Raw genomic sequence first — 27,973 nt, 5'->3', positions numbered from 1 at the left:
GAACGCTGTGACAATTCATGGCACAGTACTTAACTAGCCTGGCAGCTTCCATGTTCTGGGAGATACTTGCTCTTGGGAACACTCCCTCTTAGAACTCAGTGCCATGTTGTGAGATGCCAAAGTGATATGGAGAGGCTATGTGTAGGCATTCTATTCTGGTTCCCAGCCCCCACTGGGCTCCAGCCAATAGCCAGCATTAACTGCCAGCCAGGTGAATGGGCTATCTCAGACTTCCAGCTCAGTCAAGACAGGTAACTGCAGCCCCAGGTGACAATGAACCTATGGTGGAAGACCCCAAGTGAGAACCACCAGGTGAACCCAAGTCAAACCTCAGAAAAACCACACAAAAGACCCCAAGAGAGACCCTCCTGGTAAGCCCAAGTCATAGAGCTGTGAAAACTAGTAACAAATTGTTATTTTGTGCTACTAAATTTTGGGGGATGGGTTATTACAGCAGCAAGAGGTAACTGAAACATTCCCCATCATAATGACCAAAGTGACTTAGAATATATTTCTAAAAACCTGAAACCATTAGAGAACATTTCACACTGAAGAATTAGGAGTACAGGCAGCACTAACACTCAGAGGCAGGGACAGGTTGGACAAACGCACATGACCACACTTGATTTCCTCTCTCTAGGTTACAAGAAGAAAGCTATGCTCCATCCACATCTTTGAGAGTGTTGCTGAAGCTAGTTTTCTAAAACCCATACAAGTACCCAACAATGCAAACAATGGAAATAAACTTGAACGCTTAAAAGAGCAATGACATTAATATGCACAGCCACGGAACACTGACTTAATTTATCTGAGACTCAGGAGGAGAACAATGCACTGCCAGAGCCATTTATCACATGACGTGTCTGAGTTTCTGGATGGGGGTTCAAAAGGACTGACTAAACCACCGTTCAAAGCCACATTGCTCCCAGTATGCTTTAAAGATCACACACACTTAGTCTGCACAGAGGGAAGGTTGAAAATTCCACTCTGGTTGGGATTTTGTATGTGACACCATTTTAAAAATCAAGGGTTTCTTTTTTTCTTTCTTCAATATTGAACATAAAAAAATTTATAAAATAGGGAAAGTATGAAGAATGACATAACAAATACCCACACACCTAACAACCAGTTCCAAAGAAAGACATTAGAAATATTCTGGAATCTCCCATGTACCCCTCCCTCACCCCTTCCCCCACTTCCCACTCAGAGGCCATCATTACTTTGCATTTTATATTTGCCATTTTCTTACCTTTTCTAATCATTTTTACCACATTTATATTCTTAAAAACATGCTGGTTTTACACATCTGGGAACTCAATATAAATGTCACTGCTGATATTCTTTTACAACTTCCTTTTGCTGCTCAACTCTATGTTCCTGAGATCCACCCACTGGTTGTGGGCAGCGGCAGTCCATTCTTTTTCACTGCTGTAGAGTTTGGCTGAATTTTCAGAACTTATTTACAGTCTACCTGACTTTCCACATTTCTCAGACCTGGTTCATACCCATTGTGGTTCAGCCATTAATTTTCACCTGGGGAGGGGCGCCTGGGTGGCTCAGTCGTTAAGCGTCTGCCTTCGGCTCAGGTCATGGTCCCAGGGTGCTGGGATCGAGCCCCACATCGGGCTCCCCGCTCAGCGGGAAGCCTGCTTCTCCCTCTCCCACTCCCCCTGCTTGTGTTCCCTCTCTGGCTTTCTCTCTAGCAAATAAATAAAATCTTAAAAAAAAAAAAAATTTTTCACCTGGGGAGAAATTATCTTTCTTTTTGAATGTCTTAAAATCAAGAAATGTTTGCTTCTCCTTAGACCTCTCAAATTGGTGATTCTGATTTAGAGGTACTGGAGCAAACTCCTGTCCCCAGGGCACTTCTTTTTTTTTTTTTTTTAAGATTTAATTAATTTATTTGACAGAGAGAGAGAGAGAGCGAGAGAGGGAACACAAGCAGGGGGAGTGGGAGAGGGAGAAGCAGGCTTCCTGCCGAGCAGAGAACCCGATGCTCCATCCCAGGACCCTGGGACCATGACCTGAGCCGAAGGCAGACGCTTAACTACTGAGCCACCCAGGCACCCCCCCAGGGCCCTTCTTAAGGAGAATGATTCTGGTAGTTTTGACAATACACACGAAGTCCAGCTGTGTTAGAGTTTACTATTTTTCCTGCCTGCACGAGGGATGGCATGCATAGGGCTCTGAAAAGAAAGGGCATTCCATTAATTTGTCTTTGCTGAAGTAGCAGGAATATACTGTAGTACTGTAGAAGCCAGTATCACTCAACCTTCAGGCATTTCCCAGGAGAAATACATGGCCCAGAAAAGAGAACATTTAAGGAACTGATTAGTAGGAGAAAAAAACCAACGAATGGCTCAGAAGGAAAGAGGAGGCAAAGGGCCTGAGTCCTTGGGCAGGAATGGTCCTAGCATTGCCCATACCCACCAGCCAATCCCCTCCCGCCCTCTAGGCTCTACTTTCCTTCTAGTTTTTGTCACATGGACACACACTAAGCACCTACTGTGCAATAAATCCAATCAGTCCCCACCCTCCCTGCAATCTAGCAGATGATACAGTGCAAGAAGCCACAGATCAACATGGCCTGCTTCCTCCCTCACTCCATACAGGGCTCTGTTCAAATGTCACCTCCCCAGAGAAGCCTTCCCTGACCACCATATCTAGCTACTACTCCCCTCCACCACTCTCTGGCATCTGACCCAGTTGTATTTTTCTTCATAGAACTTCTCACCACCTGATGTTATATTTGTCATTCACTGTCAGGTAAGCTTCCCATGGGCTGAGAACACTGGGCAAAGAGGAGGCACTGAGCATGCCCATGAGGCTCTGTGAGCACAGAGAGGGGGGTGAATTCAGTTTTGGCTGGTTCTGTAGAGGATGACAGCTGAGCTGAGTTCTGAGGGATGAGCAGTTTAAGTTGGACAACTCTCTCTGCACTAGGCCTGCAACTGTCCTCATCTGCATTCCCATCTCTCTCTCCCCTCACTTGGGGTCTGTTCAAATGGAAACTGTTCTCACTCATTTGGGGATTCTCCGAAGCATACGGGACACAGGGACTTGCATTCATTCATTCCACAAATATTTATAAAGCACCTATGAGGTACCCATTACTCTTCTATATAGAGGGGAAATTCAAAAGATTTCTCTCAATTGAATTGCATTAAAAATTCCGGGATTTTGGGGCATCTGGGTAAGGCTTAGTCGGTTGAGCATCTGACTCTTGATTTCGGCTCAGGTCATGATCTCAGGGTTGTGAGATTGAACCCCACAATGGGCTCTGCACTCAGTGCACAGTCTGCTTGAGATTCTCTCTCCCTCCTGCTCTGCCCCCCTCCCCCGCTTGCTCTCTCTCTCTAAATAAAATCTTCAAAAAAAGGTCTGGGATTTTGTTTAAGTCTCTTTGGTCAGAATGAGCTTTTTATAAAATTTAGATGATGTGTCCTTTAAAATATAAAATAGCTCCATATATATATACAATGGAATATGATTCAGCCATAAAAAGAGAATAGAATCTTGCCATGTGCAACACATGGATAGAACTTGAGGACATTCATTGTGCTAAGTGAAATAAATCAGATGACAAGGACTTAAAGATCTCACTTACATATGGAATCTAAAAAATAAACAAAACCAAGCTCACAGATCCAGAGAACAGACTGGTGGTGGCCAGAAGGGGGGGCGGGTAGAGGAATGGATGAAATGGGTGAAGGGGTTCAAATGGTACTAACATCTGGTTATAAAATAAGTAACCCATGGAATGGAATGTACAGCAGGGTGACTCCAGTTAATAATACAGTACTGTAGTGCATATTTGAAAGTTGCTAAGAGAATAAATTTTAAAAACCCTCACAAGAAAAAAAAGAAAGAAAATGTTGCACCTATGTACGGTGATGGATGGTAACTAGACTTATTATGGTCATCATTTTGTAATGTATACAAATATTGAACCATTCATTCTGTCCACCTGAAACAAATATAATGTAATCTGTCAACTGTATCTCAATTTAAAAAATATAAAATAGTTCCTGAAACACACCATCAAGATTTTCAATGTCAAAGAAATAGCACAGAGCCCACTGTGAGCCTGCTTCCAAAAACCGAATTCTCATCTCTACAGAGGGCAACAACCCCCTTAGTTTACCTTAGTGAAATTTACAACGATGATGATGAAACTTGCCAGCTACTCTCCATGCAGGGACCATGAGTCAGTATCTATGAAAGAAAGGGGTGTAATCTGGAAAAACCCCAATATGAATAGGCTTTTCTGTTACTGTCCCACCCTAACACCGGAGTAGTAATGTGAATGGAAGGCTCAGAAATAAGACAGACAGGGCGCCTGGGTGGCTCAGTTGGTTAAGCGACTGCCTTCGGCTCAGGTCATGATCCTGGAGTCCCTGGATCGAGTCCCGCATCGGGCTCCCTGCTCGGCGGGGAGTCTGCTTCTCTCTCTGACCCTAACCCCTCTCATGTGCTCTCTCTCATTCTCTCTCTCTCAAATAAATAAATAAAAATCTTTAAAAAAAAAAAAAAAAAAAAAAAAAAAAAAAAAAAAAGAAATAAGACAGACAAATAGAGACCTTACAGCCCACCTAATGGATTCAGATTTTGCAAGAGAGCAATACCATAACCAAAGACAGGCAATACAAGCACAGAAAGAACACAATGGACTTAAAAACAAAACAAAAACTTGATGCTGTTAATTCAGCAATATGTTATGTAAGGATTTTCCTTATAGAAGACAGATATATCAATAACAGGTATTAGTAATCTATAAAAACTGTATGTTCTCTAAACAACATAATAGAGAAAAAGTTTCTGTTAGAAAGCAACAAATTAGAAATAAGAGCTGATGTCACTGAAATATTTTTTTACTCTGAAATATTTTTAACAAACGCCCAAGTGTTCGTTAAATCTGTGTTTTATCCTATGTTCTCTGAATCAAACTGATGCACTAAACAAGTCTTACATGATTCTCTACAGAGTTTTCTATTTTCCAAATTAAAATCATATTTCTCTTTCTCTCTCAGTACTACAGAAGACGATTCCATTCTGCTAGACTGAGTTATTTACTGAGTCATTCTTGTTATAAGCAAAATATTTTAATGACATACGAGAGTGGTCACACAGGGTGAATTTGCTTTTCAGTGACACGGTTTCATTGGCGAGTTTACCCAGTGCTTCACAAAAAAAAAAATAATGGCTTCATTTAAAAACAACATACTGCTGATGGTGACTGACAACTTATTATTTCCTCTCTGTTGAAGAGACAGATGAGGGAGGGAGAGAGTGAGTGCCCAAGTACATGAGCTTGAGCACACAAGCACAATGCAATCACTTCACTCCAGATGCAGGTGAAGGAGAATGCCAGAAAAGCAGAATGGAACTGATGGACCAAAAGAGAAAATGTTGAATGGATCATCTCCGGAAATCAGAATCTCATACTTAGCAGGCAACAAACCTCTGAAGAGCCCACCATTTATGCAAAAGATACACAGAGAGTAAATGAGGTAACTCAAAGTCCAGCATTCCTCCTGCTCACCTCTTCGGGTTGGCCATGACTCATGTGGCAGCAGGAAGCACACACCGCAGTGTACAGAGCCCCACCAAATTGCTTTCACTGTCCAACTATGGCAAAGCGAAAACATGCTTACTTGGATGTCACTGGAGAAGAAGACCTCTTAGCAATGCTTCCTGGAAACTCGCATCTTCTCAGAGGAGACCCAAGGCCCACACTGGGAACAGAAGTTGTTGTTCGCGGGCCCCGCTTCATCTTCTCTGACTGGAGGGGACACAGAAGAGGTCAGCCATGGCCCATCACTGGCAATACTTCTACAATTTCTTAAAAAAAAAACAAAACCCAGATGCAAGTGATGCACAGCTTTCTTCCAGAAGGGTCCATATGAAGCTATAGTGCTTCCCATAATGGGAACCTTTGCAGGAAAGCACCATGAGGTCATCAATTTGGTGGCCAATATTGAGGTCATCCAATTAAAAAAAAAAACTTCACCCTCAAAATGCAAAGATTTCCTACTCTTTGTTATCTTGCAAAAAGCTAACAACAGAACAGAATATTATGAATGTTATGAACAGAATATTATGATTCTGGACATATAGAAACTAGATCACTCATCATCAGGGAAATGCAAATCAAAACCTCCATGAGCTATCAGCTCACACCTGTCAGAATGGCTAAAATCAAAAACACAAGAAACAACAAATGTCAGCAAGGATGTGAAGAAAAAGGAACCCTCGTGCACTGTTGGTGGGAATGCAAGCAGGTGCCACCACTGTGGAGAACAGCATGGAGGTTCCCCCAAAAGTTAAAAAATAGAATTACCCTGGGGCGCCTGGGTGGCTCAGATGGTTAAGCATCTGCCTTCGGCTCAGGTCATGATCCCAGGGTCCTGGGATCGAGCCCCACATTGGGCTCCTGGCTCAGCGGGGAGCCTGCTTCTCCCTCTCCCTCTGCCTCTCTCCCTGCTCATGCTCTCTCTCTCTCTCTCTCTCTGTGTCTCAAATGAATAAATAAAATCTTTAAAAAAAATAAAAAAAAATAGAACTACCCTATGATCCAGCAATTACACTACTGGGTATTTACCCAAAGTATATGAAAACACTAATTTGAAGGGATATATGCACCCCTCTGTTTATTGCAGATTATTTATAACAGCCAAATTATGGAAGCAGCTAAAATGTCCACTGATAAATGAATGAATAAAGAGTATGTGAATATTAGCCATAAAAAGAATGAAATCTTGCCATATGCAACAATGTGGACAGATCTAGAGAGTATTATGCTAAGTGAAATAAGTCAGAGAAAGACAAATACCGTATGATTTCATTCATAAATGGAATTTAAGAAACAAAACTGAAGAAAGAAAGAGATAAACAAAAAAACAGACTCTCAAATACAGAGAACAAACTGGTGGTTGCTGGAGAGGGGAGGAGATGGGTCAAAGAAGTGAAGGGGAGTAAGAGTACACTTATCATGATGAGCACTGAGTAATGTATAGAATTGTTGAATCACTATATTGTACACCTGAAAGTAATATAACACTGTAAGCCTGTACTGGAATTAAAAAGAAAATTAAAAAAGAAAAAAAAACTGGGAAGAGTAGAAAAATACATAATCACCCAAAAAAACTACAGGTGGGTGTAAATGTGGTTAATACCCAAGACAGTGAGCTGTGGACTCTAACAGTGTACCTGGTGTAACGGGGACTACAGCCCCATAGGGACCACCTGTCCCTGTACATCATCCCCACGGCCTCCCTCGGCAAGAAGCAGGAAGTATGGCCTCTGTGCCTGGCACAAGGTGAGGGCTCCACAAGGGTGGTTCCCTTCTCTCCCTATTGCACTTTTCCACAACAAACCCTCCTTTGCCCCCACCCCATACACACACATACAGTAACTGACCCTACAGTAAAACCCAAGGTCGGACACATTCACTTCTCATGTAAGAACCTCAGGGCCACAATGGATTTTAAAAGTACATACAGTGTTATAAAATAAATGTCCAATAGTACAGTAATGTGGCAGTCTTAAAACAAGTCCACACGTCATTTGATGCTCCTCCCTTCGAGTGTGGGTTGGTATTAGTGACTTATTTTTAAGGAACAACATATGGCAGAATGATGGTGTGTAACATATAAGATTAGAGCATAAAAGGTGCTGCAGCTTTTCCCTTGCACGCCTGCACCCGCACCCCTCCCCTGGATCTCTCACTCTGGAGGAAGCCAGCTGCCATGTCATTTGGACATTCAAGCAGCTCTATGGAGAGGTCCACACAATAAGGAACTGAGGCCAGCAGCCATGTGAGCGAGCCATTCTGGAAGAGCCCAGCCACGCTTTCATAGGACTATAGCTCTGGCCATTATCCTGACCACACCCTCATGACAGACCCTGAACCAGAACTACCCAGCTAAGCCATCCTCAATTTCTGACCCAAAGAACCAGTGTGGTAATAAACATTGTTTTAAGCAGCTAAGGTTTGGGGTGATTTATTACATAGCAAGTGATAACTAACAAAAGCAGCATGGTATGTATAATTTCTAAATAAATACACATAATTGGGAGTACCCATTCAACATGTGTTTTACTGATGGTGTCAGTATGATGTCAAAAATGTTTAAAGGCCACTGTTATGGATTGAAGGCTGACCTAGAACCTTAGTTCTAGTTGCCTGTAGAGGCGAGACTGGCATCCTTAAAAGCAAAAAGACAACACTCAGAACATTCCTTTTGACTCCTGTCCCCTGGAGGGCAGTCTGTAACAAGGACAAGGTCTTTAGGAATTTGCTCCAAGGCACTTAGATTTAGGAAGATGCAAAAAGTTAAATGATTTTCAAAGGATGAGTGAATTTTTAAACCAAATCCACCAGTTGAGTAGTCTCTGGAGACTGATGGAAACAGAGACCCCCGGTGAAGCACAGGGAGTAATCATACTGTCAAATAAACCCGTCCCAAGGGGTGAGAGAGTGGGTTTAAACCTACCGGAGAGGCCTCCGCTCCTGCAGGGGCTCCTTTCCCAGAATCTCCTACACCAGATGTAGATGGAGTCTTCTTCCTCTCAGCACTCCGAGTGGGAGAAGACTTGTAAGAAGATTTAAGAGGACCAGCAGGAGCTACACGAGGACAGGCATGGGATACTAGAAGGTTACAATATCACAGCCAAAGAGACAGGGAGCACAGAAGGAAAAAGTAGGGAGAGGAGGGAATTGGGAAGAACACATTTTCTGTTAAAACATAACATGGGCAATCCACATTCTCTAAATACCACCATACTTTTTCTAGTATATGCAGAATAGATGCTATCTTGAAAGATTTCCATACTCCATGCTCAAGAGTCCAGTTCATTTCATGAGTTCAAAGTCTGGGCTTTGGAACCAGACAGAACTAGCACTGTCACCAAATAACTGGATCACCTTGGGCAGATTACTTAACCTCTCTAAATGTCAATTTCCTTGTGCAGGAAAGAGTTAACATAGCAGCCCTGAAAACTGTCCTTAGAAAGGCCTGCTTTACAAGGCTGGTCCTTGGTCAGCACCTGAGAACTTAGAGAAGGGTTCTTGCTATTAACTGACAAGTGCCTCACTGTGTCTAAGCTATATGTAAAACAACATGACTTAGCCGCTTTCCTTCTGAGAGTCTGGAATTCGGGTATGTAACTGGCCGAGGGTGCCTACGTGACCAGCCCTCAATAAAACCCCGACCACCAAGTCTCTAACGAGCTTTCCTGGTTGGCAACATTTCACATGGGTTATCACAGCTCGTTGCTGGGGGAATTAAGCACGTCCTGTGTGACTCCACTGGGAGAGGACTCTTGGAAACTCGCACCTGGTGTCCTCTGGACTTCGCCTGCGTGCCAATTCCCTCTGCTGATGTGCTGTGCAGCTTCTACTATAACACATCACAGCTGTGAGTGCCACCATATGCTGAGTCTCCTGAGTGCTCCTGGCAAATCAACAAACCTGGGGCTGGTCTTGGGGACCCCTGATACAATTGGTGACAGAAGCAGGAACTGCAAGAATGACCCTGATTCACAGACAAATGGTAAAAGCAGTGTTTGAAGAAGAAAGGCTAGGGGCACCTGGGTGGCTCAGTCGTTAAGCGTCTGCCTTCAGCTCAGGTCATGATCCCAGGGTCCTGGGATTGAGCCCCACATCGGGCTCCCGGCTCAGCGGGAAGCCTGCTTCTCCCTCTCCCACTCTCCCTGCTTGTGCTCCTGCTCTTGCTATCTCTCTCTCTGTCAAATAAATAAATAAAATCTTAAAAAAAAAAAAGAAAAAAGAAAAAGAAAGCCTAAAGGCATGGAGGATGATGACCTTCTGGTGCCTGGTGGCTATGGAGTCGGCCACTGTATCAAACAGCAACCCAGCTGCTGGCCGTTGCAAGAGGTAAAATACCTATGGTATTTGAAGATAACCCATCCAACTCCAAGAGTTGGGTTTGCTGGATCCTCTGGCTGGTTTTGGCCATGCTGGCTAAAGTGAGGGGAGAAGTACAACCCAGGTAATGTCTTTGGTTTTGGTTTTCTCCTCCAAGTGGGAGTGGGACACAACCTCCTTGTTTTTTGCCATCAGTGATTTGATAGGAATTTAAAACTCTAAGTACTAGAACCAGAACAAACCTCCATGCCTGATGATTTTTGCTATGACTTTTGCATAATGGAGCCTCTGGAAAAAGGGAGACATGAAAAGAGAGGCAATCTCCAGACAGAGATAGGTTTGGAGTTTTAAAAATCAACCTGGATCTATTACAGATACAGAACACCCCTCCATGGGGCCCTATCCTGTGAAAGTATCACGGATACTGGTTGCACCGTCTGGGTCACAGACAAATGCTCACAGGAAGGAGCTCGTTCCCTGATGGGACCACCTGACATGGAACTGCTGGTCAGCTCTTAATTTCTGATGCAGAGCCTAATTACATGCCTAACCTGTGATTCCTGACACAGCTGTGAGCTAGGACAGGGTACTTACAGGGAGTATGACCCCTTCACCCTCCCCTGATGATCAGACTCAACACCTGCTGACAAGATGTCTGGTATTTGACTTGCTGGGTTGGGTGCAGTTTGTAACAATGGACTAGGAGCCTAACTCTACTTCCCTTACCTTTCTCCTGCTACACACACCTCAGGAAGGCAATGCACCTGTCCCCAGAGAGGGACTGCTTTTTCCCTAGGCTGTTCACTGGATAAATGAATGGGACTACAAGAGATGGCAGTTGATGCAAACCTATCCTGAAATTTTTTTGAAAATTCAGGATTTTGTTCTGAACATGGTATGTCTTTCTGGTTAAGTTAAAATTTTTTTTTGTAAAAAAGGCTCTTGTCCTTCTTGCATTCAGCCTTTCCTTATGAAGGGTCATTTTAAAAGTAGAGGATGGTTGAGAAAATGTAAAGTCTTGATTACTGAATGGGGTACCGTGATAACAATGAAAAAAATAACAACAAAATCTAACACCTGTAGTGGTGCCGGGGATGGGAAGGACATTCAGGATCTTTGTTTTCCAGAACTGTTCCTGGGAACTCTGCCCTTTTCCTGAAGAAAAACTGTGCTGCCTGTGCCAGCTGCTGTGAGCACTTCAGATCCCCTTGGACTGCTGAGCCCAGGTCGCTGATGACAATGGGACTGGGAGCGGCAGGGCAGGCCAGTTCCTGCACGGTCCCTAAAGACCACCTCTATATGCCGCCCGCACTCAGCAGGTAATGAACTCATGTTGTTGACAGAACTGTGTGGAAAATGACCACCTCAAGTAGTCCCTCTGAAAGCAAGGACTGACCTGAATTCCTCGGGCCAGATTGAGAACCCTGGGGTGGGAGAAAGCATGGGGGGAAAGCCACAGTGGGGGCGCTGTTAGCCTGTACTGCCTGACCAATGTATGTCCTGCTTGGGGTGCGTGCAACATCGTAAGTGGTTTCCAGGGGACATGTGTGTCCTCAGGGATTATACTCCCTAGGTGTGTGTTCTGACTATTGTGACACTGCCTCCACCCTGGAAGGCTTGAGGACGGCTTCATCTTACTGACCAGGTTGTGCTGGGCCTGAACTGATGATGCCTTGGGCCAGGTTAAAAAAAGAAGTGTGGGGCGGGCGGCGACTGGGTGGCTCAGTCGGTTAAGCATCTGCCTTCGACTCAGGTTGTGATCTCAGGGTCCTGGGATCGAGCCCTGCATCGGGCTCCCTGCTCAGCGGGAAGCCTGCTTTTCCCTCTGCTGCTCATGTTCTCTCTCTCTGTCAAATAAATAAATAAAATCTTAAAAAAAAAAAAAAAGATTCATACAGAAAGTCAAGGAGGAAGCCACCTGGCTTTCTAAGACAGACCTTTATGCTAACCATCTGTGTTTTAACTGGCTAAGTCCAGAACCCCTAAAGGGTATAAGTGAGGTCAATACTGTAGGTTGGCCTCACCCTGCTGTGTGGAATCCTACTGATGGTAATTCTGCTGTAAAGCTGCCTTTGCCAAAGACCAAGGGGATGGACTGTGCAGAAAAGAAAAAAGAAGGGGTGCCTGGGTGCCCTATTCTGGACAAGTCATTAAGCGTCTGCCTTCCGCTCAGGTCATGATCTCAGGGTCCTGGGATCCAGCCCCGTATCGGGCTCCCTGCTCAGTGGGGAGTCTGCTTCTCCCTCTCCCTCTGCCTCTCCCCCTGCTCATGCTTGCTCTTGCTCTCTCCCCCAAATAAATAAATAAAATCCTTAAAAAGAAAAGAACAACATAGAAGGTCTGACTGCTGTCCTTGGAAAGGCCAGCTTACAAGGTTGGCCCTGGCATCAGGGAACTTGTTTTCCGGGAGAGCTCCCACCATTAACCGATAAGAGTGGCTCACTGTGCCTAAGCTGTTTGTATAAACAACATGATTTATGCTCAACACCTGCTTTCTTTCTGAGAGTCTGGAATTTGGGTATGTATCTGGCAGGGGGTACCTATGTGACCAGCCTCCAATAAAAACTCTGGGCACCGAGTCTCTAATAAGCTTCCTTGGTAGGTAACACTTCATACATGTCACAACTCATTGCTGAGGGAATGTGCTCTGTATGGCTCCACTGGAGAGAGGACTCTGGAAGCTTGTTCCTGCTCTTCCCCAGACTTCATCCCATGGCCTTTTCCCTTTGCCGATTTTGCTCTGTAGACTTTCACTATAAAAAATCATAGTTAGGAGTCCTCCTAGAGAATCAGTGATCATGCAAATGGTCTTGGGGACTTCCTGACACATTCCTTGTTCTCAAAGGGGGATACTTCCTACCTCCCAGGAATTTTTTGGTTAAGAGCTAATTCATGTACCATAAAATTTACCCTTTAAAAACTGTACAATTTAGTGGTTTTCAGTATATTCACGTTTGTACAATCATAACTACAGTCTAATTCCAGAAAATGTTCAATACTCCCAAAACAAACCCTGTAACCAATTAAGCATTCATTCCCTTTCCTCACTCCTCCAGTCCCTAGCAACCACAAATTTACTGTCTTTCTGGATTTGCCCTATTCTGGACAAGTCATATAAAGGGACTCAAGTAACTTGTGGCATTTTGTGTCTGGCTTCTTTCACTGAGCCTAATGTTTTCAAGGTTCATGGTGCAGCATATATCAGTAATCCATTCTTCTTCATAGCTGAGTAATATTCCACTTTATGGATATATATTTTGTTTATCCACTCATCTGTTGATGGACATTTGGGTTGTTTCCACTTTGTGTGGCTAATGATGCTAAGAACTACTCAGGGACAAGCTTTTGTGTGTTTTCAATTTTCTGGGCCCTATACATAAGAGTGCAATTGCTGGGTCACATGGTAACTCTATGTTTAACCTTTTGAGGAACTTGCCAGGTGGTTTTCCAAAGTGAGTACATCATTTTATATTCCTACCAGCAATGTATGAACGTTATAATTTCTCCACATCCTTGCCAACACTTACTATTTTCCCTGTTTTCTTTGAATTTTAGCCATTCTAGTAAGTGTGAAGTGGTATTTCATTGTGGTTTTCATATACATTTCCCTAATGACTAATGATGTTGAGCATCTTGTCATATGCTTATTGGCCATCTGTATATTTCTTTGTGGAAATACCACAACTACTCAAACTAGTATGCTGTCTCTAAAAACTAGTCAGAAGTAGATAGAGGATTTATATGTCATCTAAGTGAACACACTCTCTTGGGAACTAAGACCAGACCTGCTTTAATGTGGACACAGTGTTGCTAATCTGCAAACAGAGAATGTCAGCCCTCATTAATCTTGCCATGACAATTTAATCTGATTTAGTCAAGAAAAAGCTTTGATAGTGACGCCCATAGTTTCTCAGACTTCAGTGTGCAGGTCTGCTGGGGCCTGAGAGTGTGTCTTCCTAACAAGTTCCCAGGTGATACCAATATTGATGGTCCACGGGCCACCCCGTGAGCAGCAAGGCTCTAGATATTTGTTGAGCTCTTACTCTGCCAATCATTGTCCTATCTCATTTAATCCCCATGACAATTTAAAGTATTTCAATTTTGGATAAGGAAACTGAGGCTTTAGGGGCACCTGGGTGGCTCTGTCAGTTAAGTGTCCAACTCTTGATTTTGGCTCAGGCCACTATCTCAGAGTCATGAGATCAAACCCCGAGTTGGATTCTACACTCAGCAGGGAGTTTGCTCGAGATTCTCTCTCTCCCTCTCCCCCCAAGTGCGTGCTTGCACTTGTGCTCACTCTCTCTCTCTCAAATAAATAAATTAATCTTAAAAAAAAGGAATCTGAGGCTTAGAGAGGTTAATTAATTTACCCAAAGCGGTAAGAACTAGTAAGTGGTAAATCTGGTTATGGGACTCCAGAGACTGTGGTTTACAGGCTACTTTGCCAAATCATCTCTTTAAGAAAGTCTACTAACCTCCACAGCTCATGAAATAGATTCTTTTTCCTAATCCACATGCCCTCAATCAAAAATAAGTTACTCACCTCTGTGACACTGAAAAGAAAAAAAAAACATAGTAACAAAACACTGGTGGGTAGAAAATGTTATTAACCACTGAAGACATTTCACGAAGTAAGCAAATGGGAAACAAAATAGAAAAATTCAGGAATAACTCATAGGTCGACCAACACTACTTTGGGCATTTTCCTCAGTGTCACCAGCTTGGCCTCTTTTACCTGAGTCATTGGCCTGCTCAGAGAGTATGAGTGCACTTCTGCTTCTGGCTAAAGAAGCCTGTGTAGGTGTCAACAGTCGCATAACAAGAAAGGTTTCCATGGGACTAAGGTGTGTGCGATGAGCTGAGGGATGGAATCAAATGAAAATTTTAAAAAGCAAAATAAAATGTTTAAAACAACACAGTGTATGATGCAAATTAGCTTTTGGGTGGCAGAATGAATGTGGAAAATAAAAATACTCTAGCAAAGGATGGCTTTGGAGTTTGTCATAGTAAAATAAAACAAACGATGTGTCATTTGGAGTTTGGGAGAGTGTGTTAATTCTTTTGGGGTGCCAGAATTCATTCAATATGCTATTACAGTATCACAATATTACCTGTATCCCTTGAAGAGAATTAGCCCATCTCCCAAGATGTAATATGGACTCAAGAAACCATTTACTCACCAAGTAGATCTAACATTGAAAAAAGATTACTCCTATGAAACACTTTAGGGTCCTCTGTTAAAAAACATTTCATTATACACTGATTTTGTTAATGTATAAATATGCATCTGTTCATACTTTTTCCATGTACATAAGGGCAAAAATTAAATAAGAACCACAAAAACAAAAATAGCCAACTAATTATCGGCTTTAATGGAAGTAGCAGTAATCATAATCTAAAACACAGTGACTGAAATGTCATTTTGATGGCTTTGGAATATATTATATGGTAATGGATTAATTTTTCCATTACTTTGAATTTCTTGGGTACCCATTAGCCAGTAAATGGTTTGGGAATTAAAATTTTTCAATTTATAATCCACAAGCAGATAATTCAGTTGTCAATAATATGTAATAACATCTGGTATCTTTACATAGTAATCAATGCAAATATGAATTTAACCTCAATTTGTAACCATGTGAATTAATGAAAACATATGGAATACACTCACTATGGAAAAGCCATATAGAATTAAAAGCAAGGAGATGTTTTCTCATTCAGCTCTCAATTAATTCAAGGTTTCCAGCGTTCAGTTCAACCATGAACTGCATCAGAGATCAGCAACACTGACACTTATGGGGTCTCTGACACACATGATAGGCCTCTGTGCTGGAGGTGCAAGGTCAATGCCACTGAAAAACAACCAGAAAGGCACACTGGCCTCTTCAAAGTCACAAACACTCTCCTGCTTGCCCCTTGGTAATGCCTGACCTGTTAAATAGTCCACTGGCATCTGACACTTCTCCAGTGTTAAAATACGCATTTAATGCATGGAGTTTCCCTCACTTCCTTAACCTACATTCTCTGGAAGGTACAAATTCATACTTTTAGTAACTTATCTGAGCCTCTATTAGAACACGAGCAGTTTTAAATCTATTCAGTTCCTGGAACCGGCACATGTCCTATACGTATCATCCTCCACCTCAAAGTGAGTGCCGGAACAGGCCACCCGTCCTTTTCCCCTTTTAAAGGCTTCATATTAGCTCTGAACTTCTGTTTTCAAAACAGAAAGGGCAGGCCTACAAACCTCAGACAATAAAAGAGTCCAATTTTTTTTTCATACAACTAAGTTTTCCACTTATCTCTGCATGATCAATTCTGCTGTTTCTGGCTAATCAAGTAGATCACATCAATAACCAGTTACTTTTTTAACAGTCATATCTGCCCACTGGTCAATTAATTCTAGGGCAGGATAACTCCTACATGTACTGTGGAAAATGGAATAATCTCTTTCAGACTGAAAGAATATCATTAATTCCTGTAGCTATCCAACAACGAACTGGCTCTAAAGAGTGATGCCACTTTCCAAAGTCCCATTAAGTGAGGCCCTGGGGCTCCCACATTCACACCACAAGGCTGAATGCAAATAATGGAGGCATTTGCAGAAGGCTCAAGAGGGGCTCTCACAAAGACTGATGTTAAGACGCTCACACTAGAAAGAAGAAAACCAGAGAGACCAGGTCTACACATTCACTTGCCTCGGTCTGGGGAATAGGATATTGCCACGGTGGATGAAGACAGGCGCTTACTCATGGGAGGCTCCGTCTGCTTTGGCAAATTCATGGTTGATGTTGAAAGTTTGTCACATGCTGCAGAGAAACGCATTAAAGACATTGGTATTCACACCATTGTAGACTGAGAAACACATATCCCAAAGTGTTCTTCCTGTCCTCATCCACACGCCTCCTAAACTGCTGTGGCATAGCACATGGCTTCCATCATCCTGCTATGCATTTAGCCTATCTGGAAATGCCCAGGCCACGGCAGCCATCAGTCTGAAGCAAGATCTTCTCTTCAATTTCAAATATTCAACCTCACTCAACTATTCAACTAAAGCCATGCTAATCCCACCGGCAAATCATTTCCTGTGTCCAGGGACTTTTAAGCATATTCAGACTACACAAAAACAAAACCAATCTGGACCCAGAGACAAATCACCACTGGAAAAATGTTCTATGGTCTGAGACTGTGTGAACTGAAAGCAGACGTTTTCTGAAGGTTATCTACAGGCTCAGGGTGGAGAAAGGAGTAATATGGACTGCAAGTAGCTATATTTAAAGCAGAACAACCTTTAGCAGTTGATTTCTTTCTCCTCTCAAGAGATGGGATCACAATAGCCCTTTTTCTAATGCTGTGACTATTTATGGTTAGGATTTTAACATGTGGTCCTACATTTGGTATTCTTAATTTCCAGCCATTATTTTAGACTGGTTTCTGAATTAAACCATTACAGCAAATGAAGAGGTGCTGTTAATGCCCTGTCAAGCCATATCAAAGCCTGAAGCAAAAAGAAGGATGTGCACCCTTGGCTTTAAAGGAAGCAAACTCATCACTAATTAGGTTTAAAACTATTCCTCTCATCTTGTTTCCAAATGAGAAATTTGCTGTTTTACAATATGTCCTGACCAAGTGAAAATCTTAAGTAAATTTTAATTCTCTTAAGCTGAAGTGAAATTATAATAAATTCTATTTTGGTATAAATAAAATATTTAAATTTAAAATGATGTGAGTTTTAACATATCTACTCAATTTTTCAACTACTTTTTTTTTAAAAGATTTTATTTATTTATTTATTTGTCAGAGAGAGAAAGAGAGAGACAGAGCACAGGCAGGGGGAGCGGCAGGAGAGGGAGAAGCAGGCTCCCCCATGGAGCAGGGAGCCTGATGCGGGACTCGATCCCAGAACCCTGGGATCATGACCTGAGCCAAAGGCAGACGCCCAACGACTGAGCCACCCAGGCGCCCCATTTTTCAACTACTTTAATGAAAAAAAGTTAACCAGTAGAAATTATGTAAAACTATGTGTAAAGGGGTACACATTCCACCCTTTTGCCTCATGCTCCAATATGGCTGGCTCAGTATGGTACTTGTCTTTAGAAATTTGATATTTTGTTCATCATGGATTGTTCTGTATTAATTTTGATTTATTCAAATATTATTTAATCTTGATAAGGTGTTCCCTTAAACTGTATGCCCAAATCAAGTACTGTGGTTGCCTCACCCTGGCCCCAAACCTTGGGTGTGATTCCCAAGGGGTAATTATCAACTCTACCTACTGCCCCTCTTTTAGGAGCAGACTAGCGCCACACTACAGTTAATCTGACCCATGGAGCAAATTCTCTGCTACTCAGCAACACCAATAAGGAATTTTCTTTGTCAAAGGAATGCTGGGAACCAAAGATATCTATTTCTACTGCTGTAATTTGACCTGTACTCCTGGTAAATACTGCATCCCTTTTACGTCTTGTTTTTTCTCTGCCAGCCAAAGATAGATTGAATTTCTAAAGTATTAACTGGGAGAAAAGTTTTACTAATTCCGTTCTTGTCCTAGAACCTAAGAATTTCCCAGGCTTGAATCCAAAAACAAAGAACCTATTAGACGAAATCAAGAACAAAGCAAACTTATCTCCTTGCTTGGATTCCCAGTGTTAGCACTGATAAACTCCCTACCACTCCGTCTCAAACACCTCTTCCAGGAATCCATCACATTAACACCCAGAACTCTTTGTAAGAGTACAGGTTTTGGTAATCAGAAGTGACTCAAACACCCTACTACATAATGCCTAAAACCAATAATTAATGAGAATGTTAAAGATCTAAATGCACAAAAGTCAAACACTGACAAGATTTCCAAGGCAGAAGTTAGTGAGCTAAAGATGAAATGTTTCCAGGGCACTAGGGTGTAAGGCATGCACAGCTCCATGATGACAGAGGAACAAAGAAATATGGGCACGTCATTCACATTTCTAGAAAAATAGTTCTAAGGGGTCAGTCTACGAAATCAATTGTAAAGCGCTTGAGACAGACACAGTGATGGAGGGGAATGATCAGAACAGTCATCACAAAACGCCATGGCACGGTGAAGCTCAGATATACCGTTGGTGGACTCGGCAGCGGTGGCAGTGGTCCCTGGGTCCGGAGGGAGGGTGCTGGCTGCTAAACCTAGAGGAGGGGGTGGGGTATTTTCTGATTCACCTACACAGCAAAAAATCAGAGCAAAGAGAGGTAAAAGAAAAAAGTCCCAATTTCTGGTTGACTTTAGTTTCTAATTAGGAAATTAGAAAAAGTAACTGAAATGGGTTATTGACTTCCCAAAAAGAAATAAAGTATATTCACTGACAAAAGGTTAAAAGCACAGCACAGCAAAGTCAAACAACTGTACTACAAACAGAACCCATCTGTTCTCAGAAAGAGCTGTGTAATAGAATGACAAGATCACAGAAAAGACATTGAAGAGAGAGAAAGGCCACCCAGAGACTAGTGAGAGTTCACACATTAAACACTTGAAAATTTAAAGATGAGTATGATCTGGAAAATGAAATAAATAAGTCACCTTGAAACAAAATTGAAAGAGCAACAAAAATGAATAATGAGGAGGGAAAAGCCCCAGCCCCTTTTGGAGGTTAGGTAACCACTGCTCAGCCTTTCCGGGCCATGGTACAGCAGTGACTTAGTCTACTGCTACTTGACCTTCCCTGAAATCAGATTACCACTAGGCTTGCCAGGTGCATCTGGTTAACCAGGCTCTGCATTCATTTTCTTCGCTTTTCTTTTGCTTTCCCTTAAAGCCCAGTTACTGTATCAACTGCTGTTTGCTAGCAAAAGGAACACACAGACTCCCTTCATGAGAAATGCATACACAGGAAGCTTGGCATCACATCTGAAAAAGGTACCTGCAGATGACTACAAAGCATGCCCCGGATCCAATGGGCACCAGCCTGTGCCCATGATCTGCTGCCGGCCCCATGATCTCCCACCGGGGCCCTGCAATGCAGGGACAGCCCTATACTCACCATCACGACCTCCAGGCCCGGTGGCCAGCGAAGCTCCCCACGAGCACTTCTTCTTTAGCTCCAGTTGCTGCGTGCGCTCCAGGGACCTGCGCATCATCGCCTCCAGCCGCTCCTGCCCAGTTCACGCAAGGGAGAGCAACATAACCACCCAGCCCCACGGTGCTACTGTGCTCCAGTGCTCAGGGTGAGTCACCAAATGGGGCTGTCGGTGCTCAGCATCCAAAACCCAGGCACACGTGCTCTCCACCACACTAGCGAGATCTTAGTGGGTGGAGAGTAAACAATGCAGCTTGCGCTGGCTCCGAGCCCCAGGGGGCAGGCTGCTGCTGCAGCCAGGCCTTGATTAGTTTAAGAATAATGCCAGACAAGCATTAACTCTTTCAGGCCTGTCTCAAGTACCATTTTGCCTCATTGAATAGAACTGGAATTGTGCTCTGGAACCAAGGGCATTCTCTCTAGTAGAAAAGCATAAAGCATTCTGATTTGAGAAAATTTAAATTAAAATATAATTTAAATTTTTATAGCCCTAAGCATAACTTTTTGGGGTAATACATGGCTTTGAGATCTATTTTACCAAGCCTCATTTTCATCTTAGAACTTCTTAAAGGGAAATCAATTGTTTTCTACCTTGTAACATTTTCCTGCTACATAGTATTCTGGGGATAATGCTGCATATTTCAAATTTTAAAAGAGACAACAGTAGAGAACCTACTGGCCATAAAATAAAGCATCTATACATTCCCAAGAGTTAGATGGGGGGTAGGGGAGGAGGAACTAAACAGTTTTTAGCCAGAAGAAAACACAACAACAACCAGGCTTCTCCCTTACCAGAGTATTTATTAAAAGCACTCTCCTGTGTTAACCAAAGTGTTATTTTCATAAAGTTGGGTCTGAATGCTGGCAAATATTTCCTTGGCACTGGAGTGAAGCTCTTTTAATTTTCCATTCCCCGCCACCCCAATGACATTGCAAATACCAAATCCTCTCCCTGCCTCTACTGGACAAGGCCTGAAGCAAGGTAAACAGGTACATGCTGATGCCCTTCTGCCTTCATAAAACCCAACCCTGAGGTGCTCTAGGAGATGGGGTCATCCTAGCCCAACTCCAAAACAAAAAGATAACTATTTTCTCATGGCTTGAATAAAAAGTAAGCAAAATTAATTTAGGGCAGCACCAACTGTGTAACCATGACTTAAGAATCAGGGAAAGGCTCCTTTATTTTACTTACTAGAAACACAGAAAGGTCACTTAGGAGGTATCTGCATCTATCCCTTTTGTCTATACTAGAGGGATGGGATGAGCATCTCGGCTTCCTCTGCATAATTTTTCTCTGAACAGCACTTTGCTAAGAGATGGCCTCTCCAGGGACCTCTGAGTAGAAAGGGGACTTTTTTTTTCCTCCTGTAAATCTCAGATTTTTATTTGCACTAGTTTCTGGCTGAGACTCTACAATCATGAGTGTGCATTTCCTAGCAAAGTCCTGTCCTCATGACCCTGGCCCATTAAATTCTAACAGCCAACCCCTGGGGCCTACCCAAGAAAACTTGGCAGTTTGGAGGGACTAGAACTTTTTGACTATTCGATACTTGAAGTACAGTCGCTTGAGACTGGGGCTGAAAGGTATTTAATTATATGGATTTAACATAAAGTATTTAACCAATGATGTAATTTAAGTGTTGAAACCTTTTACCTCAGAGTGAATTTAGTATTGAGTAGGTTATAGGAGATTTCCTACATGCCAAAAGGACCTCACAAGACAGTCCTTCATTTATTAGGAGACCAATGACAAGACTTGCCAGCCAAACTTACCATTGAGCAGCTATATAGGGGTATAATTATAAGGGAATGCTCACCCAAATCCAGACCTACCACTGGACTGTTCAGTTACCCTAAAAAAAAGCCAAAAACAAAAACAAAACTTCTACCATCTACCTCCAACCCACTGAGCTGCTCCAAATTCCACTGTTAGAGATACATTCCTCTGAATCATAAGCAGGCTTATGAAAATGAAGCTATCCCTGAGAGAGGACACAATCACTCTGTGTCACCTGCTTTTGCAGAGATGATGAAAAATAGGTGGTAACCAAGCTCTACAGTAAGGAGACTTATGGAACCCCAAATCATCAGAATGGGGTGATTCAAACATGTCAAAAACAGAACTGGTCCAGGGGCACCTGGGTGGCTCAGTCGGTTAAGCGCTTGGCTTTGGCTCAGGTCATGATCTCAGGGTCCTGGGTCCTCAGGAGGTACTCTGTTTCTCCCTCTGCCCCTCCCCCTGCTTGTGCTCTCTCTCTCTCTCTCTCCCCCACCTCAAATAAATAAAATCTTAAAACAAAACAAAACAAAACAGGTCTACTTCACTCTTGTTAGAGGTTAGTCCTATATAAGTCCCTATTACCCTTTGTGTGTGTGTTGGGGCGGGGCGGGGGAGAGGGAGGCGGGAAGGGAATTTTTCTGTTACTTCATTTGATCGAATGGGGATGAGGGCACCTGGGTGGCTCAGTTGGTTAAATGACTCCCGGTTTCGGCTTCAGTTCAGGTCATGATCTCAGGGTATTGGGACTGAGCCCTGTATCGGGCTCTGTGCTCAGTGTTAAGTGTAGTGTCTGCTTGAGATTCTTTCTCTTTCCCTCTTTAATAAAATCTTTAATAAAATGGGGATGACATTACCTGTATCATCAGAGCACTCAAGTCTATGACACAATGACTAGCATAGTAAGTCCTTAACCAATACTAACTGAATCCAAATTGGTAAAGGAAAATTATTAACAGGACAGTTTAAAGGAGTGATTCTCAAACTTGAGTGAATTTGCATCAGAATCCCCTGGAGGGCTTGTTAAAACACCAATTGCTGGCCCCACATGCAGAGTTTCTGATTCTACAGGTCTGGGGTGGTACCTGCTAAGAATCTGCATTTCTGACAAGTTCCCAGGCTACGTGGATGCGGCTGGTCCTGGAACTCACTGTGAGAACCACTGGTTAGAGGAAAGGGTGAGCATGAGAGAGCATGCGAGAAAGTTCAATCACACCAGAAGAACAGTATTAATAAATGTTAGAGCTGCATACTGCATACCAAAATTCCTGCCAAATTCTCGTTCTCCTGAGTATCATCAGATGATCAATAGAGGATGGGAAAAGGGCAAGGCAGATTCTTGTCCTTAGAATGTCCTCTATTGGGTACAGCTTAGTGGAAGGAATGAGGGGACCTCACCCTTGACCCCTTTAGCTCTGGATCTGCCTGGATGAACTCAGAGAAGAACCAAGACCAAGATGACTCACGGAGCTGGCCAAGGAGTATAAAAGGCCTCCAGCAGGGCACAGCCTAGGCACTGCTGATGACCCAGACAGCCATCTCTGGCAGGAATGGAGAGCTGGCTGTGCCTTTTCCACTGCCCTTACTACATGTGTTCTTGGGAAAACAGTGTGGGAACAAGCCCCCAAGGGGTTCTCAGTCGGGCTCTGCAGAAGGTCTTTCTCTTTACAAACAGATGTCTACATCTGGCCAGGAGGCCACACTGTCACCACGACCCCATGCCAGCCAATGCCCTCTGAGACCAGCTAGCTCTCAGTTTAGTGAAGTTTTTGTTTAGGTGAGTTTAGAAATTTCCCCTTTTTACACTCAGCCTGGTGGGTTTTGTTAGGTATCAAGCAATAAGATTTTGAGAAGTAGGAGATGAAGCTACTCTTTGACAGAGGCCTTTCCTGGTTATCTGTTTAGCATGAGGAACGTGGAGTTGGCTTCACCAAATTCCATTTCCAGTCTGGGGCTCACCCACACAGATGTGAGGAGTTACCAAAAGCAACATCATGGCAACTCTAAGGACATGGAACCAGGACAGGGCTAGGAGGGAGGTGTGGAGTCAACAGGTCTTTTATGAGCTCCTAGTATCAGCCCCAGAGAGGTAGGCCTTGGAGGGCAACCCAAACAATTTCCAATAAGCTACAGAAGCAAAACTGGCTACAGTGGAATGAACCATTCCTGCAGAGGCTTCTCTCTGGTTGACAGAGACAGAACATGACAAGAAGAACGAGAAAAGATTGGAGAATCTACGTAGCCATGTGCCAAGCAGTCAGTAGCCCTGTCAAAGATTTCCAGGGAAACATGAGGGCAAATGCAAGGTTTTCCTTTGGAAAGGGGCCCCCGCACTATAGACCTATCCATCCTCTCCAAAGTTCACCCACAAGAATGCCAAACAGGTCTCAGCACTAGCAGACTGCTGACACTGATGTAGTTAACAGGCTGGCAGGTGTGTGGAAAGTCCCTAACCTCCACCTGGGACTCTGGGGGCCCTGAAGGTGGGAGTGGTGGCAGAGGAAGGCTGCTGTTTCCTCGTGTTGCTACACAACCACAGGAGGCCCAGACTCTCAGCCCTGCCGTGTTGTGTCTGGGGAGAAGAAGGAAGCAAGCTCAGTTTGTATTTGTAGGGACAAAGGTCAGGCAGCATCCCCCATACCCCATTATCATCCATGTTAGGGGTGAAAGGAAGCACACAAAGCAAACAGAAAATTATGCTGAAGTGCAACCATTAAAGATTCAACTGAAGTCACTGAAGGGAATCTAACATTTCTGAACACTACTCTGTGCAAGGTGCTTTGCTGGAACTTTTACAGAAGTCACTTCCTTTAATTCCTGTGACCACCTCTGCTTTGGGCTGAAGAGACTGAGTTAGAGGGTTATGAGGAGCTAGGTGACTTATTCCTGGCTACCAACAGCCCAGTAGTAGAGCTGGGATTTGCACAGGGAGCAGATGAATCCATGCAGTTGTCAGGCCCACAGCCACCAATGGTGAACTGGAGCTAAGACCCTGGCAATGACCCTCATTTGCCAAGAGGAACAAAGCAATCACCATTTAAACGAGTGCTTTGTGGACAAAGATGGGTCTAATTGTGGATGTGTGTGTATGTACACATGTGCACATGTTCACGTTTTTTTCATTTAAAAAAGAGGAAAGGGTAAAAGATGTATAGTCATAAACTATACAGAGATTTAAAAAAGATACCAAATCTATACAAATGTCTCTGAATCCTATAGAGCCGGTGATTAATAAACCTCTATATTATTTATACTAAATGATGAGTCATTACACCTTATGAATAAAAAATGATCATCACCTGATACAAGGCTTTGATTACATCCTTAAAATATACTTGTTAAGAAAATCTATACCCCAAATATCCTTTCTAAATATATTTTCAAAGTTTAGTAATAAAGGACTCTACAGTGGTAACAACATTCTGTTTCTTTTTTAAAAGGTAATGTAGAGAAAGGATGATTAAAGCAAGAGATTGCATTAAAATTTAAATATACTAGCATGTTTGTATTTGAAGGCAGACTGCTGTGAACCTGGGACCTTACCTCCTCCTCCCGGAGCTTCTGCTTCCTCTTCTCTTCCACAGCTGCCCTCTTCTGGTCCTCCCGCTGTCGCTGCTCTTCCAGTTTCCGCCACCGCTCCTCAATTTGCTTTTCATACTGGAGCTTCGCTCTTTTCTGTTTCTCCAAGATCTGCTGCTCCCGGGCAGCTGAGGGAAGGAAAGCAGAAGGGAGGTGTCATTATGAGAGCACCCCATGCGGTTTGGATTAACCAAAATGCAGAAGCAAGAGTGAGACCAAAGAAGAGCCCAGTGGGATTCTAGGCTACAGTGATTGAGATGAAAGGTTCTGGCATCTCTGCCACTAGATGGGTGACTCTGGGCATGCTAACCACATCATCTCTCTGCCTTGATTTCCTCTTCTGTGAAGTGGGGACCATCATGTCTGCAAACTCACAGTGTGGTGAAGATTAGATGAGACCAAGCATGGGAAGTACATGGTAACAGCCCCTGCACACAGCAGCCACAACTCCTGCTGCTACCACCAAGTCAGAGCTGTCATGGTGGCTAAGCCACACACTAGATCAAGAAATGACTTCTAAGTCATTTATTTAAATAAAGAGCATTTTTCCTAAAAAAAAAAAAAGAAAAAGTGGAAGACACTGAGCTAGGCGAGGGTGCAAACTCATGATATTCCCCTCAAGACATTTTCTAAGGACTATCTACCTGGTGGTGTCAGGGAAGGGTTCCCTGGGGAAAACAATATGTGACCAACTGGCAGGAGCCAATCAAGAAGAACCTGAAAGCTCACTTGTGTCAATTTAGTGGGGAAACCACTAGTTACCTACCCCACAGTACCCTGTGGGGAACACATCGTACTAATCTGTCTATAGTTTGTAAGAGCCAAGAGAGCCTTTCTCAACTGGGTTTCCCATCCTAACACAGAAAATGTCTTAAATGCTAATTTTCTCAGTTCTGAGGATGGCCCTTCTAGATGCCCGGGAAAGAGCCTGAGTGATTGCACATAGTGGATGCCTGAGGAGGTGGGGGCACTGACTGTTTCTTGTTCTTCACCATCTTACCCACAGTCTCTAGCAGAGTATCTAGAACATAGCAGAGGTTCAATGTTTGCTAAGTGAGTAAATGAACTGTTCTGAGAATTAAATAACAATTGTGAACATGCCAGCCAAAGTGTCAATTTGCTTCCCAGTGCTTCATGTTCATCTAGCAATTGTCCTAGCTCTCTCCCCATTCAGTCATCAATTTCTAAGGGTGTTCAGAAAAGGCACCACCACATCTCTATTCCCTTGGACCTAAACAGCCAAAGGGCACAACTTACCAAGACATTTTTCTCTTTCTTCTCGTCTTTCTTTAGCTAGTCTTTGTCTCTCATCAGATCTTAAAAATCCATCCATACCTATAAAAAACAAAACATGTTAAAATAATTCTTCCCTCTTTCCTTACCTGCTGAGTGTCAGGGGCCACTGGTCCCGCACCCTGGGTCTGGCCACACACATCATCCATCGCCATCACTTTATCCATGGAGGCCCAATACACCATTCCCCACCACACACACACACACACACACACACACACACACACACACGGCCAGGCCTTGAGAGCTGAGGGGTGGCAGCCACAGCTTCCACATTCACCCACCAAGCTGTGCTGTAGTGGCCCCAATGCCAATCCTGGAGAACCACGCCCTTTCCCTCTGTCCCCAGGACTGGACCTGGAGAGGGTCAGAAAATGCCAGGGAGGCCTGGCAGGGTGCAAAAAAGCCCACCAGGCCTCCCCAAGCCTGGCTCCCAGGGGAGAGAAAAAGCACAAAAATGGACACAATTATTACACAGATAGTCAACATTCTACTTTCTGAAGGGAGCCAACTGCTGAGGGACACATACAAGCTCCTTGGGTAAGCCCTGAGAAATACAACACTCAAGTTTGATTCTGGTTCTGCTAAATTTGCTCCAATGTCAATCTTAGTATTTTAGAATCAAAAAAAAGAAATATAACATATTCCTGTTTGTCATTTAAATATCTACAACAAACAAAATGGAACAGATGGCAGTTTCCTCCATAAATGTCCAGGAAACACCCCAGGAGCTCTGCATCTCCACCCACCCTCTACAGGACCATAAAGGGCTTTCTGAATGAAAGATCAAATGAGCTTCATGGTAATTTTAGGATTAGAAATAATTTACTGCACTCAGTCACAATCAATCATTAATGAGCATTACTTACATAACGTTCAAGCACGTCTTGGAGAAATCAGCTTCTGTGTTACTACAACCAGACTCACTGTCATGGTGCCCAGGCCCTCCTTTCTGGTAGTGTCACATGTTGACATCATTGTGTGCCTTGCTGCCACAGTTACCTGCACCCCTTTTGGGGAGGTTCCTGTGACTGTCCAAGAGAGAGACCAGAGACATGGACTCGGTATAGGCAGCAGGAATGCAGATAGGGATGGATGTGATAAACACTGGATTGTCACAACTCCCCATGGGCATCTGATTTTGCATCTTGGATTACATATCAGGGATATTAAAGCTCAAGACTGAAGTACTAGAAATCAACCTGGACTATAAATGCCATTATCCATGTTTGTTTTTAGTTAACTCTTAACTATGATACTACCAACAACATAAACATCATCAAGAATTTGAAGGCCCACTTCTTAGCTCATCATTGCTGGCTCCCCACAGTCTGACCTGAAACTCTCTTCCCAACTTGACATCAGCACTGCCCCTTTCTTCCACAC

The 27,973-nt window shown here is 43.3% G+C and overlaps 1 protein-coding gene across 8 annotated transcripts in view; it reads right to left on the bottom strand.

The window, feature by feature from the left end:
• MAP7D2 (MAP7 domain containing 2) overlaps positions 1–27,973 on the bottom strand; it is a 110,081-nt gene that overhangs the window by 30,793 nt on the left and 51,315 nt on the right. For 3 of the 8 annotated variants that reach the window (XM_078065181.1, XM_078065180.1, XM_078065186.1), the window contains exons 2-8: positions 26,552–26,629; positions 25,259–25,422; positions 19,903–20,014; positions 18,986–19,084; positions 16,588–16,698; positions 8,496–8,650; positions 5,655–5,782 (exon numbers count right to left, since the gene is read on the bottom strand). In XM_078065181.1, the coding sequence (XP_077921307.1) occupies positions 5,655–5,782; positions 8,496–8,650; positions 16,588–16,698; positions 18,986–19,084; positions 19,903–20,014; positions 25,259–25,422; positions 26,552–26,629 (847 nt within the window). The remainder of the gene's footprint in view (positions 1–5,654; positions 5,783–8,495; positions 8,651–16,587; positions 16,699–18,985; positions 19,085–19,902; positions 20,015–25,258; positions 25,423–26,551; positions 26,630–27,973) is intronic. The other 5 variants (XM_078065182.1, XM_078065183.1, XM_078065184.1 and 2 more) reach the window with 5 other exon arrangements.

The sequence above is a fragment of the Halichoerus grypus genome, chromosome X, assembly GCF_964656455.1.
Source record: "Halichoerus grypus chromosome X, mHalGry1.hap1.1, whole genome shotgun sequence".
Classification (NCBI taxonomy): Eukaryota; Metazoa; Chordata; class Mammalia; order Carnivora; family Phocidae; genus Halichoerus; species Halichoerus grypus.
The sequence above is the reverse complement of the archived record's forward strand: the minus strand, read 5'-3'. Positions and strand labels throughout refer to the sequence as shown.